The following is a 27,134-nucleotide window of genomic DNA, read 5'->3' on the forward strand; positions in this document are numbered from 1 at the left end:
CCTCGATTTGGTCCAAACATAGATCCTTGATGAAAACCTGGTCCAAAGTGCTCAGAACCTCAGACTGGGGTGAAGATTCACCTTCCAACAGGACAACAACCCTAAGCACACAGCCAAGACAACGCAGGAGTGGCTTCAGGGCAAGTCTTTGAATGTCCTTGAGTGTCCCAGCCAGAGCCCGGACTTGAACCCGATCGAACATCTCTGGAGAGAGTTGAAAATAGCTGTGCAGCAACGCTCCCCATCCAACCTGACAGCGCTTGAGAGGATCTGCAGATAAGAATGGGAGAAACTTCCCAAATACAGGTGTGCCAAGCTTGCAGCGTCATACCCAAGAAGACTCAAGGCTGTACCCGCTGCCAAAAGTGCTTCAGAGTAAAGGGTCTGAATACTAATATAAATGTGATATTTCAGTTGCTTATTTTTAATAAATTAGCAAAGATTTCAAAAAAACATATTTTTGCTTTGTCATTATGGGGTATTGTGTGTAGATTGATGAGAAAAAAAATAAATGTAATACATTTTAGAATAAGGCTGTAACGTAACAACATGTGGAAAATGTCAAGGGGTCTAAATACTTCCCGAATGCACTGTAGATAAAAAGGGAATGTCAGCTCACTTTTGCTCCTCTCAAACTTGATGTTTTAATAAAGCTTTGATGTTTAAGATTCATTTCCAAGAGGTCTCACAAGCTAAACACATTATCAACGGTCTTGACTAGCATACTTGATTACATTTGGCAGGACAAAAAGAAAACTGCCTTCATTGAGCGGAGGGGAGGCTATGCTTAGTTTTAAAACAAAATGGGGAAAGACAATTACTGTTTTATGTTTCAGCGAGTTGATATAATTGCATTTATTTATTTTATTTAATCTTTATTTAACTAGGCAAGTCAGTTAAGAACAAATTCTTATTTACAATGATGGTCTACACCGGCCAAACCCTAACCCAGGGTTTGCCCGATGATACAGCCTGGAATCGAACCAGGGTCTGTATTGACGCCTCTAGCACGGAGACGCAGTGTCTTAGACCGCTGCACCACTTGGGAGCCATATAAGTCAAGTAAATAGCCGAACCTGGCGTTATAAGGCTGGAAAACGCCTGTGCGACAGTTTTTACATGACAAAATTGCAAACTAATGTGCGTTTGACACTAACCTCCTTAACGCCAACACAGCATAGAACCCTAAATGCACTAGGCATTTTGTGGGTTGAATGCTGTAAAACAATAACACAATGATGGTAGTGACTGGCCTTTACTGCTTATCACTTATTAATCATAATTCATTCACTTTACTTTAATAAAATATTTTTTAATTGATGAATATAATTTAATTCCAAGTCATCTCATCTATAAAGCTCTGCTGCTGTCTGACAAAAATCACTATTTTAGGAGTTATTAAAAGTAAATAAGGCATACTTTTATGACTGCTGAATACCAACTATCAATCACTTAGATCATGAATTTTATCCCTCTCGATCTCCCATTCTCTTCTCAGTCACCGTGTCTGCTGCACACCGTTGTCTCTTCTCAGTCACCGTGTCTGCTCCACACCGTTGTCTCTTCTCAGTCACCGTGTCTGCTCCACACCGTTGTCTCTTCTCAGTCACCGTGTCTGCTCCACACCGTTGTCTCTTCTCAGTCACCGTGTCTGCTCCACACCGTTGTCTCTTCTCAGTCACCGTGTCTGCTCCACACCGTTGTCTCTTCTCAGTCACCGTGTCCGCTCCACACCGTTGTCTCTTCTCAGTCACCGTGTCCGCTCCACACCGTTGTCTCTTCTCAGTCACCGTGTCCGCTCCACACCGTTGTCTCTTCTCAGTCACCGTGTCCGCTCCACACCGTTGTCTCTTCTCAGTCACCGTGTCCGCTCCACACCGTTGTCTCTTCTCAGTCACCGTGTCCGCTCCACACCGTTGTCTCTTCTCAGTCACCGTGTCCGCTCCACACCGTTGTCTCTTCTCAGTCACCGTGTCCGCTCCACACCGTTGTCTCTTCTCAGTCACCGTGTCCGCTCCACACCGTTGTCTCTTCTCAGTCACCGTGTCTGCTCCACACCGTTGTCTCTTCTCAGTCACCGTGTCTGCTCCACACCGTTGTCTCTTCTCAGTCACCGTGTCCGCTCCACACCGTTGTCTCTTCTCAGTCACCGTGTCCGCTCCACACCGTTGTCTCTTCTCAGTCACCGTGTCCGCTCCACACCGTTGTCTCTTCTCAGTCACCGTGTCCGCTCCACACCGTTGTCTCTTCTCAGTCACCGTGTCCGCTCCACACCGTTGTCTCTTCTCAGTCACCGTGTCCGCTCCACACCGTTGTCTCTTCTCAGTCACCGTGTCCGCTCCACACCGTTGTCTCTTCTCAGTCACCGTGTCCGCTCCACACCGTTGTCTCTTCTCAGTCACCGTGTCCGCTCCACACCGTTGTCTCTTCTCAGTCACCGTGTCTGCTCCACACCGTTGTCTCTTCTCAGTCACCGTGTCTGCTCCACACCGTTGTCTCTTCTCAGTCACCGTGTCTGCTCCACACCGTTGTCTCTTCTCAGTCACCGTGTCTGCTCCACACCGTGGTCTATTCTCAGTCACCGTGTCTGCTCCACACCGTTGTCTCATCTCAGTCACCGTGTCTGCTCCACACCGTTGTCTCTTCTCAGTCACCGTGTCTGCTCCACACCGTTGTCTCTTCTCAGTCACCGTGTCTGCTCCACACCGTTGTCTCTTCTCAGTCACCGTGTCTGCTCCACACCGTTGTCTCTTCTCAGTCACCGTGTCTGCTCCACACCGTTGTCTCTTCTCAGTCACCGTGTCTGCTCCACACCGTTGTCTCTTCTCAGTCACCGTGTCTGCTCCACACCGTTGTCTCTTCTCAGTCACCGTGTCTGCTCCACACCGTTGTCTCTTCTCAGTCACCGTGTCTGCTCCACACCGTTGTCTCTTCTCAGTCACCGTGTCTGCTCCACACCGTTGTCTCTTCTCAGTCACCGTGTCTGCTCCACACCGTTGTCTCTTCTCAGTCACCGTGTCTGCTCCACACCGTTGTCTCTTCTCAGTCACCGTGTCTGCTCCACACCGTTGTCTCTTCTCAGTCACCGTGTCTGCTCCACACCGTTGTCTCTTCTCAGTCACCGTGTCTGCTCCACACCGTTGTCTCTTCTCAGTCACCGTGTCTGCTCCACACCGTTGTCTCTTCTCAGTCACCGTGTCTGCTCCACACCGTTGTCTCTTCTCAGTCACCGTGTCTGCTCCACACCGTTGTCTCTTCTCAGTCACCGTGTCTGCTCCACACCGTTGTCTCTTCTCAGTCACCGTGTCTGCTCCACACCGTGGTCTCTTCTCAGTCACCGTGTCTGCTCCACACCGTTGTCTCTTCTCAGTCACCGTGTCTGCTCCACACCGTGGTCTCTTCTCAGTCACCGTGCCTGCTCCACACCGTTGTCTCTTCTCAGTCACCGTGTCTGCTCCACACCGTTGTCTCTTCTCAGTCACCGTGTCTGCTCCACACCATTCTTATTATAGCTCAGTGCTCGGCACAGACCAGACAAGTTTAAACGGGCGAGCAATGCATTTTGGTCATTGTAGTTAATTACCACATTTTCTGCACTAAACTATGTTGAATATTGGTCTGTTGGAAACTCCCTACAACTATCGCACAGTGCAGGCTTGATCTGATTTATTTGTAGAGAAACTGCACATTGAGCTCACAGGGGAAAAAAACGAATGAAAGGGAATTCAAATAATTGAACTGACATCGGTCAATTTGTTGTTTAAAAACACTTCAAAATTGAACCTGATAATGCCATGACTAAGAAAAATCATGAATGAATCATGAACAACGATAAGTGAGATGCCGTTAAGAGGCTACAACAAAACAATCTAAACTCTAACCATTACCAATAACATGGGAGGGGTAGCATTTTTCGGGGTATCATATTTTTGCCTCTAACCTTCTCACTCATCATTAGTCATGATGCATTCATGATTATCCATAATCATGGTAGCATCCACGTGAATATAGAAATGTTCAGAAACATCTTCTATTCTTACTTACAACAAAAGTGACTCCAAAATGGCACAAGACATTATTCACTATTCAGTTTCTATTGGACAGAACATAATCCAAAACAGAACCAAAACAAACCACTAATACATCCAACAAGTTGTGCAAGGAATATGGGACCAAATACTCAACTTTGGACTATTTCAATACACTATATGTGAATTTTTCCAAATACTTATGACTTCTTCAAATGGGGGGACTAGATACAGTTGAAGTCAGAAGTGTACATACACCTTAGCCAAATACATTTAAACTCAGTTTTTCACAATTCCTGACATTTAATTATAGTAAAAATCCTCATGATGCCATCTATTTTGTGAAGTGTACCAATCCCTCCTGCAGCAAAGCACTCCGACCGACAACATGATGCTGCCACCCCCGTGCTTCACGGTTAGGATGGTGTTCTTCAGCTTGCAAGCCTCCCCCTTTTCCTCCAAACATAATGATGGTCATTATGGCCAAACAGTTCTATTTTTTGTTTCATCAGACCAGAGGACATTTCTCCAAAAACTACAATCTTTGTCCCTTTGTGCAGTTGCAAACCGTAGTCTGTAGTCTCTTTTTATGCCGGTTTTGGAGCAGTGGCTTCTTCCTTACTGAGCTGCCTTTAAGGTTATGTTGATATAGGACTCGATTTACTGTGAATATAGATACTTTTGTACCCGTTTCCTCCAGCACCTTCACAAGGTCCTTTGCTGTTGTTCTGGGATTGATTTGCACTTTTCGCACCAAAGTACATTCATCTCTAGGAGACATAACACGTCTCCTTCCAAATGTCTAAAGGCACAGTCAACTTTGTGTATGTAAACCTCTGACCCACTGGAATTGTGATACAGTGAATTATAAGTGAAATAATCTGTATGTAAACAATTGTTGGAAAAATGACTTGTGTCATGCACAAAGTAGATGTCCTAACTGACTTGCCAAAACTATAGATCATTAACAAGAAATTTGTGGAGTGGTTGAAATACAAGTTTTAATGATTCCAACCTAAGTGTATGTAAACTTCTGACTTCAACTGTACATAAAATGTTTTCATTTCTAAATGGTAAAACAGATATGTATGAAAATACCCTCAAATAAAACCTTACATTCTGTACTAAAATGCTGGAGCATAGATCCAAATATTTAGCTTATGCTTCAATGTCCTAATACATTTGGAGAAGAGTGTAAAATATGTGTATGTGCCCCAGCTCGTTCGTGTTCGTGTGTGTGTGTTCGTGTGTAGCCTTTGTACAGTGGGCCAGCACGCTTGATGTCCACACTGCAGATCTAAGCAGACAAAGGCACTGTGAGCCAACGCTGGAGCAAAGGACAAACGGCCCCCCCAGAGAATGAATAACACAACCACTCCTGGCCTTGCTTACTCTTATTTGACATTTCAGAGAACATAACACAGACACACACACACACACACACACACACACACACACACACACACACAGACAGATAAGGCTGACAAACACACACACTCACATCTACAAAGATAAACTAATACATCACAAGCACACACAAGTAAAACCACACTCTCAAGCACCACACACACACAAACAGTTTCAGTCTGGCATTCTCAGAGGAACCATGCTCGTGCTAATGGTTCCTTTATTGCAGCCAGTCAGAGTGTGCACATCTGCTGAAGCAGAGGGACGGGGGCCTTACCGCCAGCCCAGGGGAAATCGATCGTTCATAATCAAAATGGCAAATAAATGTCTTCCATTACACACAGCCATTTTGAGAAAGCTCTCTGGAAAAAATAAATAATAGTTTTGACGGCGAAAGCATTTGATGGGACGCGTACGTGACAAATCAAGGAGTCGCACAGCGCAGGCAGTGCAGGGAACAAATAGAAATACACGCAGGAAGTCAACTGCTCCCACTCACAACACTTCAAGACTGAGTGTAGGACGACTAATGAATATGGGAAAGCGGGGATGAGGGAAATTATTTTCCCAAGTTGCTGACAAATGTCAAAATTTGTGGAAAACAGTGACCGTCCACGTTCACCATTCCCCAACTTTTTCGATTTGAGTGTCATTCCGAGTTTTGCGGGTCAAAAACAACAGTTGTGCCATGCATGGTTTAATCAATCTCACGTTGAATCTTTTTTTCTGTGGCCAAGTTTCATACCGGTAACATATTTTGAGAGTCATGAAGCTACTGTAAACAAGCAATATGGTTTAGATTGAATAGGTCATTTAGTGTGGGCAGAAAAATCTAACTGCACAGATATTTTTGATGATCGGAACTTTGAACGTCAGAAACACCTCAATCAACTTCTACTATTCCTAATTTCCCCTCATCTCAGCAGGCTAAAAATGTTTATCAGAACAAACAAATATATATCTAAAATCAGCGGTTTACATTTGTTGTTTCCTTGATGTAAAAATCGTTTTAAATCTAATTGAAATTGCAATCTATTCATAAAACAAAAACACACAAATCAGCCTGTGTTAGTGCTCTGCTTGACATGGAAAGAAAAAAGCTTGTGTTTATACGTAGAACGTACAGTCATCATCCCCTTGGTCAGTTGTGTAACTCATGACAGTCACATGGTAATAATGTGTGTGCGGTATGAAATGAGGCTTGCTCTAATGTGACAGGTACTTTATAGCTGAGACCAAATGCTGTTTTTCGAGTGTGAATGCGCGCGTGCAGGAAAGTGCTTGATAGTCCTGTAAAAGGAGCAGCGGTCAAATGGTAATGACAGAGAGATGTCCCTTTAGGAAAACAAAACCTTCTCACTCGTACTCAAAGCATTAAAAAGACACCGCTGCAAAATCCATGTGCACAAATGACTTGACATTCACAGAGAGGATAATACACAATATATGCATGCACTCTCATTCTCTTAATAAATCTGTCAATCCCTCAGACACCTGCATGCAAACTCAAACACGCGCACCTGCGCACACAGGAGCCCTCCAGAGTTGAGCAGGCCTCATTAGAACATAACAGTACCAGTGACAGCAGTGCACTTCTCTACTCCAGGATTTATTGATGCAGCATTTTTCACCCTGCCTTTACCGCACCGGTGAAAGCACTTAGGGGTATTATAGTGCAGCACAGGGCCAGCCTGGCACTCTGATGGCACAAACAAACACACTGGGTGCTGCGCCCCCTGTGCCAACCCCATTACTGGTATTAAAGCCTTGGCTAAGGCCCCAAACGCACATTAACAAAGGGCCAAATTGCTGACACTGCAAGGGGGTTCAGAGAGGGTACAGCCCCACAACTCATCCCCAACTAGTGGGATATACCATTGACATTGTAGGAGCTAGAATCATCCTACACCGAATAAGGTTATTGAGAGCGATGCCATAGGGGAACCATTTGATGGGTCTCTGAATAACCATAAATGGGATGGTTCTTTGAAGAACCATACAAAAGTCCAAAACCAGAATCAGAAATGAATAGCCCTGCTGTAGGGTTTTAAACCTTATTTGCATATTTCCCAGGGTGCCTGCACCACATACTCTCACTACTTGTGTCCTCCAGGGTTCAGTTCGAGGCCCTCACTTGGCTCTGTCATATCCTCACATGGTCTCTTCTATCATTGCCATGTGGATGATACTCAACTACCTTTCTCCTTCCCCCCTACTGACACCCAGGTGGCGACACGCATCGCTGTGTGCCTGGCAGATATCTCAACTTGAACGTCGGCCCACCACCTCAAACTCAACAAGTTGGAACTGCTCTTCCTCTCGGGGAAGACTTGCCTGCTCAAAGACCTCTCCATCATGGTTGACAACTCCACAGCGTTGCCCTCCCAGAGTGCAAAGAACCTTGGCATGAACCCGGACAACACCCTGTCGTTCTTTGCAAACATCAAAGCAGTGATCTGCTCCTGCAGGCTCATGCTCTACAACATCCGTAGAGTACGACACTACCTCACACAGGAGGCGGCGCAGGTCCTAATCCAGGCACTTATCCTCTCCCATCTGGACTACTGCAACTCACTGTAGGCTGGGCTCCCCACTTGTGCCATCAAACCCCTACTTATCCAGAACGCTGCAGCCGCCTAGCTTTCAACCTTCCCAAGTTCTCTCATGTCACCCCGCTCCTCTGCACACTCCACTGCCTTCTAGTCAACGCTCGCATCCACTACAAGACCACGGTTCTTGCCTACGGAGCAGCAAGAGGACATGCCCCTCCCTATGCTCTAACTCTACACCCCAACCCCAGCACTCTGTCCCCCCCTCCCTTCTAGCTCTGACTCTACTGATAGCTACGTTATTGAGGAAACATGTAGTTTCTATGCCTGTGATATGTGGTTGTCCCACCTAGCTATCTGAAGATGATTGCACGAACTATAAGTCGCTCTGGATAAGAGCAACTGCTAAATGACTACAATGTAAATGTACCTTTCCAGTGAATTTACCAGTACCACCCATGACTGTTTGTAGTGATGAGTATTAAACCTGTCACCTGTGATAAAAAGAAGCGCACTATGGTACACAGAATCCAAGGGTTTTAAAGTAGAGCTGGCAGGAAGTTTGCCTGTACAAACTGTTTCCTGCTGTTTAGGGAGAGGCGTGATCTATTTCTATATTCAAAAGGCACTCACACATCTGAGCTATCTTTGTTGCAGGTGCATGGCAACAATTGAATAACACGAGAGAAAAAATAAGAAAGCTTTACGTGAAGTTTAATAAAGAGCAGTGATACTAGCAAGAAGTGTGCAGGTTTCTTCTCATGATCTACTTCTATAAAAGAAGCCTACTTTAAATCTCAGCTTCTTAACTAGCTCATCCGTATGTTTTTTTAAACGTCACATTTTTGTCAATCCAAAAGCCAAGATATTTATAGGCAGGAACCTGCTCGATGAGACAACCATCCAATGCATAAATGTGTAAACCATCATATTTCTACAAGAATTAGAAAACAACATACATCGATTTTTTTCCTGCATTAAGTACCAAAATGGGCCTTTCAGATTTTCTGATGAACAGTAGATGCCATGTCAAGAACCCCACACTTAACTCAAAGGTTATTTATTTGGTAAGAGTTCTCCAAGAAACCTTAAAAGAGTTGAGGAACAAGCATTTAAGAACCTTCATTTTCTTCAGTATATGTCTCGTAGTGGAATGATGCAAAAAGGTTAACAAACATTAACTGTACATTAAGGCATAAAACATCGTACTCACAGCTGGCACTGGTCTCCCTTGATTCCCTTGGTTTGGCAGTAGCATTTCCCTGTCGACACCTGGCACAGATTGGCATGTCCGTTGCACTTGCAGGCTACCATGGTCAAAGAAAACAAATGGAGGAGAAAGAAAGAGAGAGGAGAGGGGGGGAAAGAGGAAAACACTGTCAGTCATATCACAATGATGCACAACACACAAAACAGACAGGAGACTGACAGGACTGAATACCCGTAGCTCTGGGCCATATCTGAATGATGCAACATCTTCTTGGACCGTTCTGCTTATGACTAATTACCATACTCTCATGTGGCAAAAGGGTCAAGACTGGTGTCCTCACCTAACCCAAAGGTCAGTGACCTTGGGTTAGCCAGAGAGGAGTGACAGTCAGTCACATAATTTGATGCTTGCAGAGGGCAAAACAGCATTGAATATAAACCTATTGCACACTCAAGAGCAAAATTAGGCAGATATAGTTTGAATGATTACAGCAAGTCAATGTTTAAATCATGACTGTTAGCTTCTGCATATATGACCAGAAAACTTGGGGATACAATGATAAGATGAAAATGATGTGACTGGGAATGTGTTTATAGTTATTCATTCTGAGCAATCCAAGGGAGTGCAGAGGGTAGGACAATGTTTCAGAGCACTCAGGTCAAGGTAACCTGGGGCATAGAAATTATAATGAGAACAAACTTCTCTTGTGCCGTTATGAGTCTAAGTACATTATTGTACTGAGGTAAAACAACAAGTAGTCGTGGGAAAGGGAACTGTATTTCACTGTAGGTAAACAAAAAGTTCCTTCCTCCATGAAAGTTTTGAAAGACTGCGGGAGAGTGAATGTCCGAAAAGGACAGAGAGAGAGAAATTCCTCAAGAAATGAGGATAAAAAAAATACCATGATTTTGGTGATTTCCATAAAATGTTATCCATAGAAGGGTTCTTTGGAGGAAGGATTGTTGACATACAGAACCAGTCAAAAGTTGGGACACACCTTATTCAAGGTTATTATGATTATTTTACTATTTTCTAGATTGCAGAATAATAGTGAATACATCAAAACTATTAAATAACACATGGAATAATGTAGTAACCAAAAAAGTGTTAAATATATTTTATATTTGAGATTCTTCAAAGTAGCCACCCTGTGCCTTGATGACAGCTTTGCACAACAGGTGTGTCTTGTTAAAAGTTAATTATTGCAGTGCTAGCTGTGCCACTAAGGATTCTGGGTTTGGTGTTTCCTCAGACACATTGGTGCGGCTGGCTTCCGTTAAGTGGGAATTGTGTCAAGAAGCAGTGCAGCTTTGTTGGGTTGTGTTAGGAGGACGCACGGCCCTCGACGAGTCCGTACGGGAGTTGCAGCGATGAGAGAAGACAAACTACCAATTGGATACCACGAAATTGGGGAGAAAAAAGGGGTAAAAAAAAAAGTAAAAAATTGTTGGTGGAATATCTTTCCTTAATGTGTTTGAGCCAATCAGTTGTGTTGTGACAAGGTATACATTTTTTATAATAAAAAAAAAAGTTAAACCTTTGTTCAAGTCAGTTAAAAACAAATTCTTATTTACAAATGACGGCTACCCCACCCAAACAACGCTGGGCCAATTGTGTGCTGCCCTATGGGACTCCCAATTACGGACGGTTGTGATACAGCCTGGAATCGAACAAGGGTCTGTAGTGACTTAGACCGCTGCGCCACTTGGGAGCACTGGTAGGGGTGGTATATAGAAGATAGACCTATTTGGGAAAAGACCAAGTCCATATTAAGGCAAGAACAGGTCGAATAAGCAAAGATCAGTCAATACGGAACATTTCAAGAACTTTTTAAGTTTCTTGAAGTGCAGTCGCAAAAACTCTCAAACCTATGATGAAACTGTCTCTATTGAGGATTGTCACAGGAAATTAAGACCCAAAGTTACCTCTGCTGCAGAGGATACGTTCATTAGAGTTACCGGCCTCAGATTGCAGCACAAATAAATGCTTCATAGAGTTCAAGTAAAAGACATCTCAACAGCAACTGCTCAGAGGAGACTGTGAATCAGGCCTTCATGGTCTAATTGCTGCAAAGAAACTACTACTAAAAGGACACCAATAATAAGAAGAGACTTGCTTGGGCCAAGAAAAACAAGCAATGGACATTAGACCAGTGGAAATCTGTCCCTTGGTCTGGAGTCCAAATTTGAGATTTTTTTGTTCCAACCGCCTTGAACGGATGATCTCAGCATGTGGGGTTCACCCCGTGAAGCATGGAGGTGGTGGTGTGATGGTACTTTAAGTAAAATAAGTATTTGGTCAATAACAAAAGTTTATCTCAATACTTTGTTATATACCCTTTGTTGGCAATGACAGAGGTCAAACATTTTCTGTAAGTCTTCACAAGGTTTTCACACACTGTTGCTGGTATTTTGGCCCATTCCTCCATGCAGATCTCCTCTAGAGCAGTGATGTTTGGGGCCAGTGATGTTTTGGACTTTCAACTCCCTCCAAAGATTTTCTATGGGGTTGAGATCTGGAAACTGGCTAGGCCACTCCAGGACCTTGAAATGCTTCTTATGAAGCCACTCCTTCGTTGCCCGGGCGGTGTGTTTGGGATCATTGTCATGCTGAAAGACCCAGCCACGTTTCATCTTCAATGCCCTTGCTGATGGAAGGAGGTTTTCACTCAAAATCTCCCGATACATGGCCCCATTCATTCTTTCCTTTACACGGATCAGTCGTCCTGCTCCCTTTGCAGAAAAACAGCCCCAAAGCATGATGTTTCCACCCCATGCTTCACAGTAGGTATGGTGTTCTTTGGATGCAACTCAGCATTCTTTGTCCTCCAAACATGACGAGTTGAGTTTTTACCAAAAAGTTATATTTTGGTTTCATCTGACCATATGACATTCTCCCAATCTTCTTCTGGATCATCCAAATGCTCTCTAGCAAACTTCAGACGGCCCTGGACATGTACTGCCTTAAGCAGGGGGACACGTCTGGCACTGCAGGATTTGAGTCCCTGGTGGCGTAGTGTGTTACTGATGGTAGGCTTTGTTACTTTGGTCCCTGCTCTCTGCAGGTCATTCACTAGGTCCCCCCGTGTGGTTCTGGGATTTTTATGATCATTTTGACCCCACGGGGTGAGATCTTGCGTGGAGCCCCAGATCGAGGGAGATTAGCAGTGGTCTTGTATGTCTTCCATTTCCTAATAATTGCTCCCACAGTTGATTTCTTCAAACCAAGCTGCTTACCTATTGCAGATTCAGTCTTCCCAGCCTGGTGCAGGTCTACAATTTTGTTTCTGGTGTCCTTTGACAGCTCTTTGGTCTTGGCCATAGTGGAGTTTGGAGTGGGACTGTTTGAGGTTGTGGACAGTTGTCTTTTATACTGATAACAAGTTCAAACAGGTGCCATTAATACAGGTAACGAGTGGAGGACAGAGGAGCCTCTTAAAGAAGAAGTTACAGGTCTGTGAGAGACAGAAATCTTGCTTGCTTGTAGGTGACCAAATACTTATTTTCTACCATAATTTGAAAATAAATTCATTAAAAATCGTACAGTGTACGATGTCATAGTTGAAGTGTACCTATGATGAAAATTACAGGCCTCTCATCTTTTTAAGTGGGAGAACTTGCACAATTGGTGGCTGACTAAATACTTTTTTGCCCCACTGTATGTGCTACTGCTCGACAAAAAAAAGAACTTGGTCAACCAACAGCCTGTCGACTAAACAATCGACCAGTCTAATAATTGAGGTCAGCCCTAATAGAGCCTTAGAAAAAACATCCCATTAAAGATGTACTTTAGTAGCCAACAAAGTCAAACCCCACTGTGATACGCCTGACACTGACATGTAAAACTAGACCCTCCTCCATACCGCTTTTATGTTCTATAGGAGGCACGGAACCCAGTGACGTCCACCATTAACTAACTACTGCAGCAGCAATAGAGACATGCCACTTCACTTCCACTGTCTGTCCTATTTACAGAGAAACACAGATAGAGCAAAATAATGAAATAAACAGAGAAAATACAATGAGGATTTTGTTTTGGGAGGCGGTGCAGCTTGTATCTTTGGGGCTTATGCTCTATAAGCTCAGTCTCTCGCTCTCTCAGTCTCTCGCTCTCTCAGTCTCTCGCTCTCTCAGTCTCTCGCTCTCTCGCTCTCTCAGTCTCTCGCTCTCTCTGTCTCTCACTCTGTCTCTCACTCTGTCTCTCACTCTGTCTCTCACTCTGTCTCTCAGTCTCTCGCTCTCTCAGTCTCTCGCTCTCTCAGTCTCGCTCTCAGTCTCTCACTCTCTCTCACTCTGTCTCTCACTCTGTCTCTCACTCTGTCTCTCGCTCTGTCTCTCGCTCTCTCTGTCTCTTGCTCTCTGTCTCTCGCTCTCAGTCTCTCGCTCTCTCAGTCTCTCGCTCTCTCAGTCTCTCGCTCTCTCAGTCTCTCGCTCTCTCAGTCTCTCGCTCTCTCAGTCTCTCGCTCTCTCAGTCTCTCGCTCTCTCAGTCTCTCGCTCTCTCAGTCTCTCGCTCTCTCAGTCTCTCGCTCTCTCAGTCTCTCGCTCTCTCAGTCTCTCGCTCTCTCAGTCTCTCGCTCTCTCGCTCTCTCAGTCTCTCGCTCTCTCAGTCTCAGTCTCTCGCTCTCTCAGTCTCTCGCTCATAATATGTATATTTATATACAGGGTGCATTTGTAAAAAAGACTTAGGTCTCAATATGTCTTCCCTGTTAAAATAAAGGTTACATCAAAATGTGTATCTCTCCCTCCCTCCCTCTGTTGAACAAAGCCAAATAGAGATGTTTTTCTCAGATGTAACTGACCAAATTGGAGCAGCTAAAACAGAGAAACGCTAAGATTTCTCCTACTTTTTCATGATACTATTCACTTGACAGCAAAGCCTGTCTTGTCTGTACAAAGAGATATACTCCCCTCTCTCACAGCCCTAGTGGGAACTATCATACAGTACACTATAAACACTCCATCAAACATACCTAAACAACTCCCACACTTCCAGAACCAAAACAGCCATAACCAGATCATCTTTCATACACACAGGCATCCCAAGATGAAACACATTCATACCCATAACAGAAAAGTCGAAATATATTTTCAGCTATACCGAATTTGCATTTTCCGTTTTTGAGAAGAGTAAGACATGGGATTTCGCCAGTTGGAATTATTCCTAACTATACAGACAGTGTAGGAATAGTTGAACACCGCATACAATACTCTGACTCAAGGTAGGCATTATGAATGTTCCAACATTCAGGCTCTGTGTAGATGATGTATCATACAGTACATTGTCTAAATCTGGTAGTAGCCACAATGAAAACTGTAGAATAAACAATCATTGGCCCAGTGCAGGTATAAGTCTGTACAGTAGATTTGATTTGGACCTCTTTTAGTCCTTATTTAGACTAATCTTCCAAGAGTCCTTAAACTTTAAAATACAATTTATAATACGAACACATTTTCACATATAACACACTGTTAAAAACAGACATAACACACTAACATATTGACCCGATAAATACTCAGTCTAAGAAGATATTGATTCTTCATCTACCACAACTTTCCTATGTATTATATTTAAATGGTTTAAATCGAAATTGAAATGTTATTTAGCCTATTTCTCTTTTCTGTCTGGATAACATAGATGGTGGACAATCTATTCCTAGTATTTACTGAATGTCTGTCTCTTACCAACTGAATACTGTTGTGAATAGAATTTGGCTGTTTTAAATGGTGTATATTATGAAATAAAATAAGCATGTTTTTTTCAATTATCTTATCGATTGATGACCAACAAATAACACTGTGCATGACTGCAACAGAAGAACCATATCTCCACCTTAAAACAATCCTTGCTGCTTTGTTCTGTGCATTCTGCAGCCTCCTAACTTGATGATGCATTTCCCCAGACCACAGAACAGTAGTTCACCTGACTCTCAATTAATGCTTGTGTTATTTGCGTAAGAATCTTTCCTGGTAAATATTTAGCTATCCTTCTGATTATGCATGCTGTTTTCATTTTTTTTACATAGATTAGTTATTTGAGATGACCATGATAAGCAGGTGTCTAGCTGCACTCCTAGTAGTTTGGTTTCTGCCACTTCCTCAATTTGTACTTCCACAAAACGTAATTGTATCCCATGCTGTGTTGACCTTTTCCTAGTGGAACAGACCAACATAACTTTGGTATTCTTGGTGTTTAAAAGAAGTTTTTTCTGGAAAACCCTCTCCCTGATATTCTCCAAAACTCCTTGTAAAGCTTTCTGTACCTGTTGAACAGATTGTCTTGCTGTATAAATTGTAGTATCATCTGCAAATATAGTAGCTTGAGTTTCAGATAAGGCATAAGGAAGGTCGTTGGTATATATACTGCTCAAAAAAATAAAGGGAACACTAAAATAACACATCCTAGATCTGAATGAATGAAATATTCTTATTAAATACTTTTTTCTTTACATAGTTGAATGTGCTGACAACAAAATCACACAAAAATTATCAATGGAAATCAAATTTATCAACCCATGGAGGTCTGGATTTGGAGTCACACTCAAAATTAAAGTGGAAAACCACACTACAGGCTGATCCAACTTTGATGTAATGTCCTTAAAACAAGTCAAAATGAGGCTCTGTAGTGTGTGTGGCCTCCACGTGCCTGTATGACCTCCCTACAACGCCTGGGCATGCTCCTGATGAGGTGGCGGATGGTCTCCTGAGGGATCTCCTCCCACACCTGGACGTAAGCATCCGCCAACTCCTGGACAGTCTGTGGTGCAACGTGGCGTTGGTGGATGGAGCGAGACATGATGTCCCACATGTGCTCAATTGGATTCAGGTCTGGGGAACGGGAGGGCCAGTCCATAGCATCAATGCCTTCCTCTTGCAGGAACTGCTGACACACTCCAGCCACATGAGGTCTAGCATTGTCTTGCATTAGGAGGAACCCAGGGCCAACCACACCAGGATCTGAGGATCTCATCTCGGTACCTAACGGCAAACAGGCTACCTCTGGCGAGCACATGGAGGGCTGTGCGGGTCCCCAAAGAAATGCCACCCCACACCATGACTGACCCACCGCCAAACTGGTCATGCTGGAGGATGTTGCAGGCAGCAGAACGTTCTCCACGGCGTCTTCAGACTCTTATGTCTGTCACATGTGCTCAGTGTGAACCTGCTTTCATCTGTGAAGGGCACAGGGCGCCAGTGGCGAATTTGCCAATCTTGGTGTTCTCTGGCAAATGCCAAACGTCCTGCACGGTGTTGGGCTGTAAGCACAACCCCCACCTGTGGACGTCGGGCCCTCATACCACCCTCATGGAGTCTGTTTCTGACCGTTTGAGCAGACACATGCACATTTGTGGCCTGCTGGAGGTCATTTTGCAGAGCTCTGGCAGTGCTCCTCCTGCTCCTCCTTGCACAAAGGCGGAGGTAGCGGTCCTGCTGCTGGGTTGTTGCCCTCCTACGGCCTCCTCCACTTCTCCTGATGTACTGGCCTGTCTCCTGGTAGCGCCTCCATGCTCTGGACACTACGCTGACAGACACAGCAAACCTTCTTGCCACAGCTCGCATTGATGTGCCATCCTGGATGAGCTGCACTACCTGAGCCACTTGTGTGGGTTGTAGACTCCGTCTCATGCTACCACTAGAGTGAAAGCACCACCAGCATTCAAAAGTGACCAAAACATCAGCCAGGAAGCATAGGAACTGAGAAGTGGTCTGTGGTCCCCACCTGCAGAACCACTCCTTTATTGGGGGTGTCATGCTAATTGCCTATAATTTCCACCTGTTGTGTATTCCATTTCCAGTTGTTTAAGTGTTCCCTTTATTTTTTTGAGCAGTGTATTTAATAAAGAAGTGGGCCAAGGCAACTGCCTTGCGGTATTCCACAGTTTAAAGCATGAGGGAAAGAAAATTAACCATTGATATAGGTAGACTGTTTCCTGTCAGTTAGATATGACTGTACCCAATTCAATGCAACCTCCTTAAAACAATAATGCATTTATTTTGTCAAAATATTTTAATGTTCCACTAAATCAAATGCTGCACTACAAAGTAGACTACATTGTCAAACTTCCAAATTGTCTAGTATGTGTTGTGTAACAGTGGGTTGACTCCTGTAGGCTGTACTGTACAGACAGGGAGCAGCCTGCAGGACTGTAGAGTGCCTCTCCTCTCTGTGCAGAGCAGACACTGAGCTGATTTATGGCTAAATTAGGATCTCTATGAATGTACTCACATTATAGGAGTAGAGTAGTGTGCTTCAGAGGCTGCTGTTCAGGCACTTAGACAGATATGTGACACTATACCACTACAGCAGGGCCTACTGTAGATATAACAAAAACACACACACGGCTATGCTTGCAGAAACACGCATAAAGTGTAGAGTGTAAATATACAGATGCATATTAGCGGACTCATAGCCGACCATCACTTTACTCTTGTTTTTCCAAACTGTGGTTGTCTACAGGAACTGCTTCTAAACTAAAGAGCTTAGAGCAGTTCTCAACAGCGGACACGTTTATACACAGCAGCAGGAGAAAGCCCAAAGCATCTTTTATAAGATCCACAATTCTCTTCAGAAGACACAAAGGAACACTGTGACATGATGCAGCTCACACTTCTGAGCCCAGTTCTGAGACAACACAATGTGATAGGCTAGCTGATTGGCTACAGTGGCAGGGCTGACACTCCAGAGTCTTCCATACTGCACTCTGGTCCTGTGAGACTTGACAAATCTTAGTGCAGTGGTCACCAATCGGTCGATCAAACATTTCTGTAAAAAAAGGGTTGGGTTCTCCTACATTCCTACTTCCTTTTTTAATTTGGTTTGCGCTGATGGTGGTAGGTGCATTTGATTCAGCAGCCCTAGCACCAGGAAGGCAAAGTGTTCCCATATTGAACCATTTCATGTGTCTAAAGGAAGAACTCTGGCTATGAGCAAATCAAGTGCAAGGCCTACCGCTGGCCAATCAGATAGCTCAGATCACGGTGTCTGCACAGTTTCCTCGAGCCATATACTGTGAAAAGAAGCCTCGAAAGCACAGCAAAGTTGATGATAATGTGAGATTTCAAAACGTTTAAAACCATGACTAGAGAGAGACTCAACGACTACAGCAAAGAGCTGCTGTTTTTATTAATAAGATCATGTTTAAGTTATTCGTTACTGTCAACGCTTTGTTCAACAGTTTTATGAGCCATAAAATGTGCATTCTCCCTACTAATACTCACGCTATAACCAGCACTGCAGCTGCAATGAAGGAGTATAGCAAAGTGTTTCATTAAGCCTCCGTTGTTATTATTAGAGGCCTGTCTTTAATATCAAGGAGTATTTCACTTTCTCTGGTCATAGGAGTAACATGAATTGGTGCATGAGGCAGAAATAATGCAGTGTGACTTGAGTTTTGCCATCAGCTGGAAGACTGTGTCCCCTTTTCTCAGTGGAGGGAGAGCGGAGGGACGGTGAGTCTGGTGAGAGGAGGGACGGTGAGTCTGGTGAGAGGAGGGAGAGTGGAGGGACGGTGAGTCAGGTGAGAGGAGGGAGAGCAGAGGGACGGTGAGTCTGGTGAGAGGAGGGAGAGTGGAGGGACGGTGAGTCAGGTGAGAGGAGGGAGAGTGGAGGGACGGTGAGTCAGGTGAGAGGAGGGAGAGCGGAGGGACGGTGAGTCTGGTGAGAGGAGGGAGAGTGGAGGGACGGTGAGTCAGGTGAGAGGAGGGAGAGCAGAGGGACGGTGAGTCTGGTGAGAGGAGGGAGAGTGGAGGGACGGTGAGTCAGGTGAGAGGAGGGAGAGCGGAGGGACGGTGAGTCAAGTGAGAGGAGGGAGAGCGGAGGGACGGTGAGTCAAGTGAGAGGAGGGAGAGCGGAGGGACGGTGAGTCAGGTGAGAGGAGGGAGAGTGGAGGGACGGTGAGTCAGGTGAGAGGAGGGAGAGCGGAGGGACGGTGAGTCTGGTGAGAGGAGGGAGAGTGGAGGGACGGTGAGTCAGGTGAGAGGAGGGAGAGCAGAGGGACGGTGAGTCTGGTGAGAGGAGGGAGAGTGGAGGGACGGTGAGTCAGGTGAGAGGAGGGAGAGTGGAGGGACGGTGAGTCAAGTGAGAGGAGGGAGAGTGGAGGGATGGTGAGTCAGGTGAGAGGAGGGAGAGCGGAGGGACGGTGAGTCTGGTGAGAGGAGGGAGAGCGGAGGGACGGTGAGTCTGGTGAGAGGAGGGAGAGCGGAGGGACGGTGAGTCAGGTGAGAGGAGGGAGAGCGGAGGGACGGTGAGTCAGGTGAGAGGAGTGAGAGCGGAGGGACGGTGAGTCTGGTGAGAGGAGGGAGAGCGGAGGGACGGTGAGTCTGGTGAGAGGAGGGAGAGCGGAGGGACGGTGAGTCAGGTGAGAGGAGTGAGAGCGGAGGGACGGTGAGTCTGGTGAGAGGAGGGAGAGCGGAGGGACGGTGAGTCAGGTGAGAGGAGGGAGAGCGGAGGGACGGTGAGTCTGGTGAGAGGCAGCCTCACCGCTGCTTCCTCCCTCCCCTCAGACTGACCATCAGATCCAGGCACAAAATATAGATTTATATATTATTATGCTCATTCAGCTGTGCCGAGTGAGATTCACAAAGGATCTTGGCTCAGAAAAGGTTGGTGACCACTGTCTTAGGGTGTGAGTCCTTATAGTGCAACACCGTGTGGTGTATGCTGGCATACAGGTAGCACTGGCTTCTAATGAAATACACTGCCAGTCCCTCTGCCAGTCCCTCTGCCAGTTCCTCTGCCAGTTCCTCTGCCAGTTCCTCTAGGACCCTTCTTTCGCTAAAGTTAACTTGTGGCTGAGTTCTCAAAATGAAAGGAAAATCTGTCATGGTATACAAAAGTGTCTTTGAGTTAAAAAGGAATTGCAGAATGCATTGATGTGATTCAATAAAACGATTAAGCCTCAATTTCATTTGAAGACAAACCCAGAGATTTTTCTGCCATTAAAATCCAGCCCAAGCATTTTCCTGGGCCAATTAAGTCCAAAGTGAAAGAAATTAATAATAAAGTATGTAGACAGTGTATTGTACCTGTATATAAAACAATTATATAATCTTTGAGAATAACAATCACCAAAATAAAAAGCTAGACAGTCATGGAGAAATGAAAATTCCAAAAACAATAAATTTAGCAGTAATGATTTGCGCAAAATAACACAGTATTAGCCATGGCAAAATGGATAGAGTTGCAAGAAATTTGCTTTAAAACTGTAAATTGTTCTCCCAGCTCCATGGTAGAATACTGTATTTAGAATCACAGGAAATTATCATTAAAACTGCAAACATTTCTCTCCGCTAGAATTGCAGGAAATGGGCTTAAAAATGCTAAAATGTCTCTACAACGCCAACATGGGGCCTCTAAATTTTATCTCTAAAATGTGGCCGCCGCAACGGGTCGACCGTGCCCATTGCCACGCCCCCTGCCACGCCCACCACCTAAGCCTCATATTGAACCATAAAAAAACCTGCTGTAACCATCTGGGAGGTCAGCAGTGCCTGCCCGTTTAAAGCCTTGCCTGTTAAAATCAGCCATCGATTCAGGCCAGAGTATCCAGGTGAGTGGACTATCATAAATTGGTCAATTAAGCACTCCTTTCTAGCCTTCCAGGACTAGAGTTGAAGTTACCTGCTGGAAACTGATTTGTTTCTAACCAGGTGGAACAGTATCCTAATGCCTTATATGCTCCCTGGCTAGATCAATAACATTTACATTGGGTGTGCCTGCGTTCGGCTGCTCATCCTTTCATTTAACATGGCATGTGTCACTGCTAGTTCTTTACCACATTAAAACCTGCCTTGATTGAGGATGCCGTGGAAACAGTATTGCATTGGGAGCCACTAAACTGCGATGCCTGGGAGAGAAGTGAGTTGACGTGAAAAAACATCACAAAACACAAAAATAAGATGGAATTTAAAAAAATATATATATATATTCTTATTCTTTTTTAACTCTCCTCTAACCGACGAGGGGATTTAATATAAATCATATTTCCTCTTCCTTGTGGAGACTACAATTTCTCACCCCACTACATTCTGCGTTTGTGCATAGAAACAGCAGATCTAATGCACAAACACTACAGTAGTGTGTGTGTGTGTGTGGTTGTTTTATTTGTGTTACATAGTGAGCAAAGTAGTGAGCTGGAATCTTGATCCTAGTACTTTGGTCGTCAAGTAATTTTTTTTAATGGATGGCCAAGATTTCATAGTAATACACTGAACAAAAATATAAGCGGAACATGCAACAATTTCAATGATTTTACTGAGTTACACTTCATATGAGGAAATCAGTCCATTGAAATAAATGCATTAGGCCCTAATCTATGGATTTCACATGGCTGGGCAGGGGCGCAGCTGTTGGAGGCAGCTTATGGCAGAAGCTCTGGTGGACATTCCTGCAGTCAACATGCCAAATGTAAACTGCCTCAAAACTTCAGACATCTGTAGCATTGTGTAGAACAAAACTGCACATGTTAAGAGTGGCCTTACTGTCCCCAGCACAAGGTGCACCTGTGTAATGATCATGCTGTTTAATCAGCTTCTTGATATGCCACACCTGTCAGGTGGATGGATCATCTTGGCAAAGAAAAAATGCTCACTAAGAGGGACGTAAACATATGTTTTTGTGCCTATGGAAAATGTATTTCATTTCTGCTCATAAAACATGGGACCAACACTTTACATGTTCAGTTTATATTTTTGTTCAGTATAGTTCAAATAAATGCACTTATTTTAAATGCTGATTTACTATTCACCTCACAAGATAAAAGATAAAGCAACATAACTGCATTCCAAAAGGAGGAAAACATTACTGCACTGACCACTCTCACATAACTCTCTCTACCCCCGCTAATGTCCTCTCTACTCTCCCCAATCCCCTCCACCCCCCATCTCCTCCATTCCATGTCTATTTTAAAATGTGATGAGCTGACTCCTGGCTGCTACCCTTCATCCCAAAACCATATTCTTTCCCCTTTCCTTTTCCTCATAGGAATGGCTGAACAAACCAGAGGTAACTATTTCTACTGCAGGAGATGTAGGAACCACCAGGCTGATATACTGCAGGCTAAAGAGTCTATAGGCTGAGACTTTTATACACCAGGGTGGAGGGATTTAATAAGGCTGTGACGGGACAACGGCCCACTGAGACATAGACTCCAGTAGATTCATGTTGAACCTAACACCACAGTACTGTTGAGGTGTCCAAAGCCTTGCATGCAGGCATTAACATTATGGACTTTGATTTGAAGAGGTGTTGAAACAATGCTAATGTGCTAGTAGCACACGTATACCCGAGTACACAGTACACTGAGTACACGTATACCCAGTACACAGTACACTGTGTACACGTATACCTTAGAACACAGTACATACCACTATTCAATCTGAGAAGGGTTCAGTCTGCCCAGAGTTCTGTCAGGAACAGGAATGAGGTATTCAAGCTACTTTTACTAGCCAAGAGAACAGGTGAGACTTCCTGCCACCCCTGCAGTAACTATATCTGGAGTATAGTTGGTGAGCAGGAGGACAGTAGCCTAGTGCGGCAGGGTAGCCTAGTGGTTAGAGCGTTGGACTAGTAACCGGAAGGTTGTGAGTTCAAACCCCCGAGCTGACAAGGTACAAATCTGTCGTTCTGCCCCTGAACAGGCAGTTAACCCACTGTTCCCAGGCCGTCATTGAAAATAAGAATTTGTTCTTAACTGACTTGCCTGGTTAAATAAAGGTAAAATAAAAAAAAATAAAAAAAATAAAATAGATGTGATACAAGTCAACATAAAGCTGTGCAGGTCTCCTCTAGTGCTTCATCTCCCCAGGTCAGCCTTCCGACCTCTCCATAGGCCTTCCAGCAAGTGACAAGTTCAAAGAATCATATAATGAATAAAATAATTGAATTGGGCCCAGGGATTTTCTTCCTTCACGTAGAATTTGAAACGTGGCAGCATTTTGCAGTCGCTTACTGTACTGGTTATTATACTGTACTGGTTGGTGTTGGTGGCAGGCAGTATGGTGTTCAGGACAGCCTGAACATAGTCAGCAGACACACAGCCTCCTCTGTGCTGCTGAACAGATGTGTTGGCACACAGCATAACATACCTCATACACGTATGATGTAAAAAGATCAAATCATGGAATCAAAACCAGCAAAACTGTATGTGCTGGCAGAGGGACTGACTATAAGGCATCGACCCGCTTCTCTGAATGTGAGGGTTCAATACTATATTTTTGATTTAATAGAGTCCTACTAAATCTCTACGTCCGGTTGACAGAGGACCTTGAAGATTTCATGGCATCATGGCAGACGGCACACAGGTAATTGTAGAGCGGTCTGTCAGTAAAGAGCACGACCTTCACAAAGCCGTCAGTGATGAAGGTAAACCTAATAACCCATGTGGATCACAAATGAAGCCTGGCTAAACATGATTAAGTGTCACTGAGCTTTGCCTACATGACATGTTAAGAGGGGCAGCTAGATGCCCAGTGAGCCCTAATGGAGGATGTCAGAAAGACAATATGGAGGAGATGATGGACATGAATGGAGAGAGGAGGGGCATGTGGTTCTGATCCTTCTCATGTTGATCTTTGTCTGAAAACAGGGCCAATAATCAATTACCTTGTTTTTTTGCTAGATTTTTGTTTTTAATCAAGCTATTAGTCTAATCCTCTCTCTTTTGGAAGGATATCATTTTCTGCCCACTTCATATATCTCAACCCTACAGACCTGCTATCTTAATTTGATCACTTTGTCGTCACAGACAATTTTTATAATCCACATGTCCTGCACACTGTGATTTAGCACATAGTTCCTAAAAGGCTACTTGAAACGGGACAGGTGCACACATCAAATGCCACACAGGTGATATGTTATCATGAACAAGTACACATGCCACTTCATACACAAAACTCACCACACACACACAGGGAGACTTTTCCAAGTAGCTTCTTCACAGTGTCTAGATAAAACAACAAAAATAGACCTCACAACCTCCATATGTGGCTGTCCACCCACACGACCTTCCGGGTTCGGTTTGCAACCATAAGCACCTTAGAATCCATGAATTTCTACTGTGAGCGAGAAGGCTTCTCCCCTGGACCTGAGGAGTGCTCGCAACAATATGTCTGGGTGGAATTACAGGTCTAGCTCACATCCAGATCCTCCTATGTGTGGGAGGTAGCACCGATGGGAGTGTTGGCGTTTCCATTCCAGCTCTCCATCTAATTAAACATCTTCAACAGAAAGTTAGAAGCAGACAGGAGTGGTGCTAAATAGCAGCTACATCTTTCCTCACCCCCAGGATATATTTAGCATGTATACGTCTCTCTAAAGCCCAGATGTATAAACTATAGCTATTTAATGCATAGCATGAACCCTTCTGAGAACTAATTATTTTCTGCTGAAGAGGGTTGGGTTCGGTCTTTCATCTTGCCATGGCTAGATTGTGAGGAGTCTGCAGTTTTAGATAAGAGGGACTTGCTATTCTGGGCTTAATGATCTTGTAAGGTTAAGGGTTATGAAGGTAGGTAAGGCTTGACCTCTGACATCTTGGTCTTGAATATACAGTGTAGAGCGGCAGAGTGAGTGACATGCAGGCCTACTCTCCACACTCTGTTAAACTTGACTTGGGGTTTAGCATGGTAGCGAGACACATAATAACTCCCACCACTCCACACTTCAGCTTGGCTCAGTAACAGGTGTGTAATCCTATAGCTGAACTTTAATGTACTTTTAAGGCAGTAGGAGACAGATCAGAGCCATAAGAGTGTGTGTGCCTGTGGCCAGAAATAGGGCCTCTGAAGGGGGGGGATGACTGGATACCGCTGAGACTGTTGGGAAGGGTGCCCTACCGCCATGGACCTTCTTGAAGCAGGTGCACACACACACACACACACACACACACACACACCAGATTTGGGCACATAATGTAGGCATTAATACATACAGTTCAGGGTTTCCGTTAGCCAGTAATAGGGAGTAATAGTCTTATGGGGGGAGAAGAAAAAATCGAATTGCGAAAAGATGCTTTTAGCCTCTTCTGTTAGGAAAGTGTGGCCCCGGACACTTCACCGGCAGCATTCATTGATTCATTGATGTAAATATATTTGACTGGTCATGCTTATCGGTCTACAGGTTCATTTGCAGGTTAATTTAGTGGAATTAAATTGGTGCGTGTATATGTAGGCCTATCTTATTTATCCTACGCGTAAAGCACACAGATACAACATCTGTCAGACAGTGCAAGAGCTGTTGCTCCAGCATCTCAAACAGCAAATACAAAGTTAACGGAAGGCAGGCTTCATCAGCGCATCACACACCCCTTTACAATGAGGCAGTATGCATTGAGAAAACATATACTTTAATTGTTGGAAACCTGAATGTTTTACTACATATTATGAGGCATGTATTTTTTTTTTGCTACAAAGTAGCCTGGCCAAAATCAGACCATATCTGTGGTGGTAATTATTTTATATCAACTTTATTTCATTGTCTAGTAGCCATAGGCAAAATCCTAGTCCTATTAGCAACCCATGCTAGTTCTTGCATATAAGATCTCCACTCTTTCAAAATTTCTAAAGGATATTTTCATCTCTGTCACATGAAATAACTCGTTTTTGACAACTGTGTTTTCCTGCTAATTGCATTATGGGAAAAAACATTAGCACATAGCCTACTGCCTTGTGCACATTTCTGCACTTATAATGTGAAATAATAGTTTATCAATATTTTAAGCTAAATGTTCTGATCTGTTGCATCAGCCTCATTGCTTAAAAAAAAAAAATGTGGCCAAGACCTACTGATTGTATGAATTTGGGATATATTGACCCACAACTGTCCCAGAGTCTGTCTGGAATAGGCTATTTCTTTCTCGACAAGCTGACCAATAGAATAGGTCAACTTTTCTACTATGGCAAGAGTAGATTGACAAAGGCTAGTGATTTTGCTGTTCGTTACTCGTCTTGTTGGCTGAGGAAAACTAAATGAACATCTCGCATCTCGGCTGCGACCAGGAGACCCATAATTGGCCCAGTGTCGGTTGGGTTAGGGGATGATTTAGCCGGCAGGGACATTCTTGTCCCATCGCGCACTAGCAACTCCTGTTGCGGGCCGGGCGCAATGCACGCTGACACGGTCGCCAGGTGTACGGTGTTTCCTCCGACACATTGGTGCGGCTGGCTTCCGGGTTAAGCGGGAATTGTATCAAGAACCTGTGCGGCTTGGCTGATTTGTGTTTTGGAGGACACATGGCTCTCGACCTTTGCCTCTCCCGAGTCTGTAAGGGAGTTGCAGCGATGGGACAAGACTGTAACTACCAATTGGATATAATGACATTTAGGAGAAAAAGGGGTAAAAAAAAAAAAGATAACTGAAGGACCGTACATCTTTGCATCTCAAATTGCATCTTCTGTTAATATGAATTACCATCATCTAATTGGGATTCCTGTCATTCTGAGAACCGTGGGTGAAAGCCCTAACCAGGTTACACATCCAATGCATATGGGTCCGGCAAATTTCTCAAATGTCCGGTAAATTAAACGGAAACGGAAACCCTGGTACAGAATGTATACTGACTCAAACATACCTATACACTTATATGCATTTTAAACACACTGTATATATCTGTTCACGTACACATAAACAAAACACACCTACACAGTGCTTACTAATGGGAGGTCAGCGGAGGAGGGCACAGTGAGTGCCTAGTCAGTGGGCTATTTTACAGAGGCACCAGAGCAACTACATCTCTAGAACAGCTGCAACTGTCTAATCCATCAGAATGGGTGAGCAGGAGGGAGGACAAAACCCCGTGCTGAGCTGAGGTCCTGATAATGGAGTCCCACCCTCACCACCCTCTGGTAGAGTGTGTGCGTGCACACACACGTAGACAGGGACACACACAGATAAAAGCTGTCCTGCTGTCTACTCCCTCCCTCTCACTGCAGGATACACATGAGCTG

The 27,134-nt window shown here is 44.3% G+C and overlaps 1 protein-coding gene across 2 annotated transcripts in view; it reads right to left on the reverse strand.

The window, feature by feature from the left end:
- Window positions 1–27,134, reverse strand: part of LOC110532724 (attractin-like protein 1) — a 323,112-nt gene that overhangs the window by 183,764 nt on the left and 112,214 nt on the right. For both annotated transcript variants that reach the window (XM_036986147.1, XM_036986138.1), the window contains one exon: window positions 9,198–9,291. In XM_036986147.1, the coding sequence (XP_036842042.1) occupies window positions 9,198–9,291 (94 nt within the window). The remainder of the gene's footprint in view (window positions 1–9,197; window positions 9,292–27,134) is intronic.

The sequence above is a fragment of the Oncorhynchus mykiss genome, chromosome 1 (genome assembly GCF_013265735.2).
Source record: "Oncorhynchus mykiss isolate Arlee chromosome 1, USDA_OmykA_1.1, whole genome shotgun sequence".
Taxonomy (NCBI): Eukaryota; Metazoa; Chordata; class Actinopteri; order Salmoniformes; family Salmonidae; genus Oncorhynchus; species Oncorhynchus mykiss.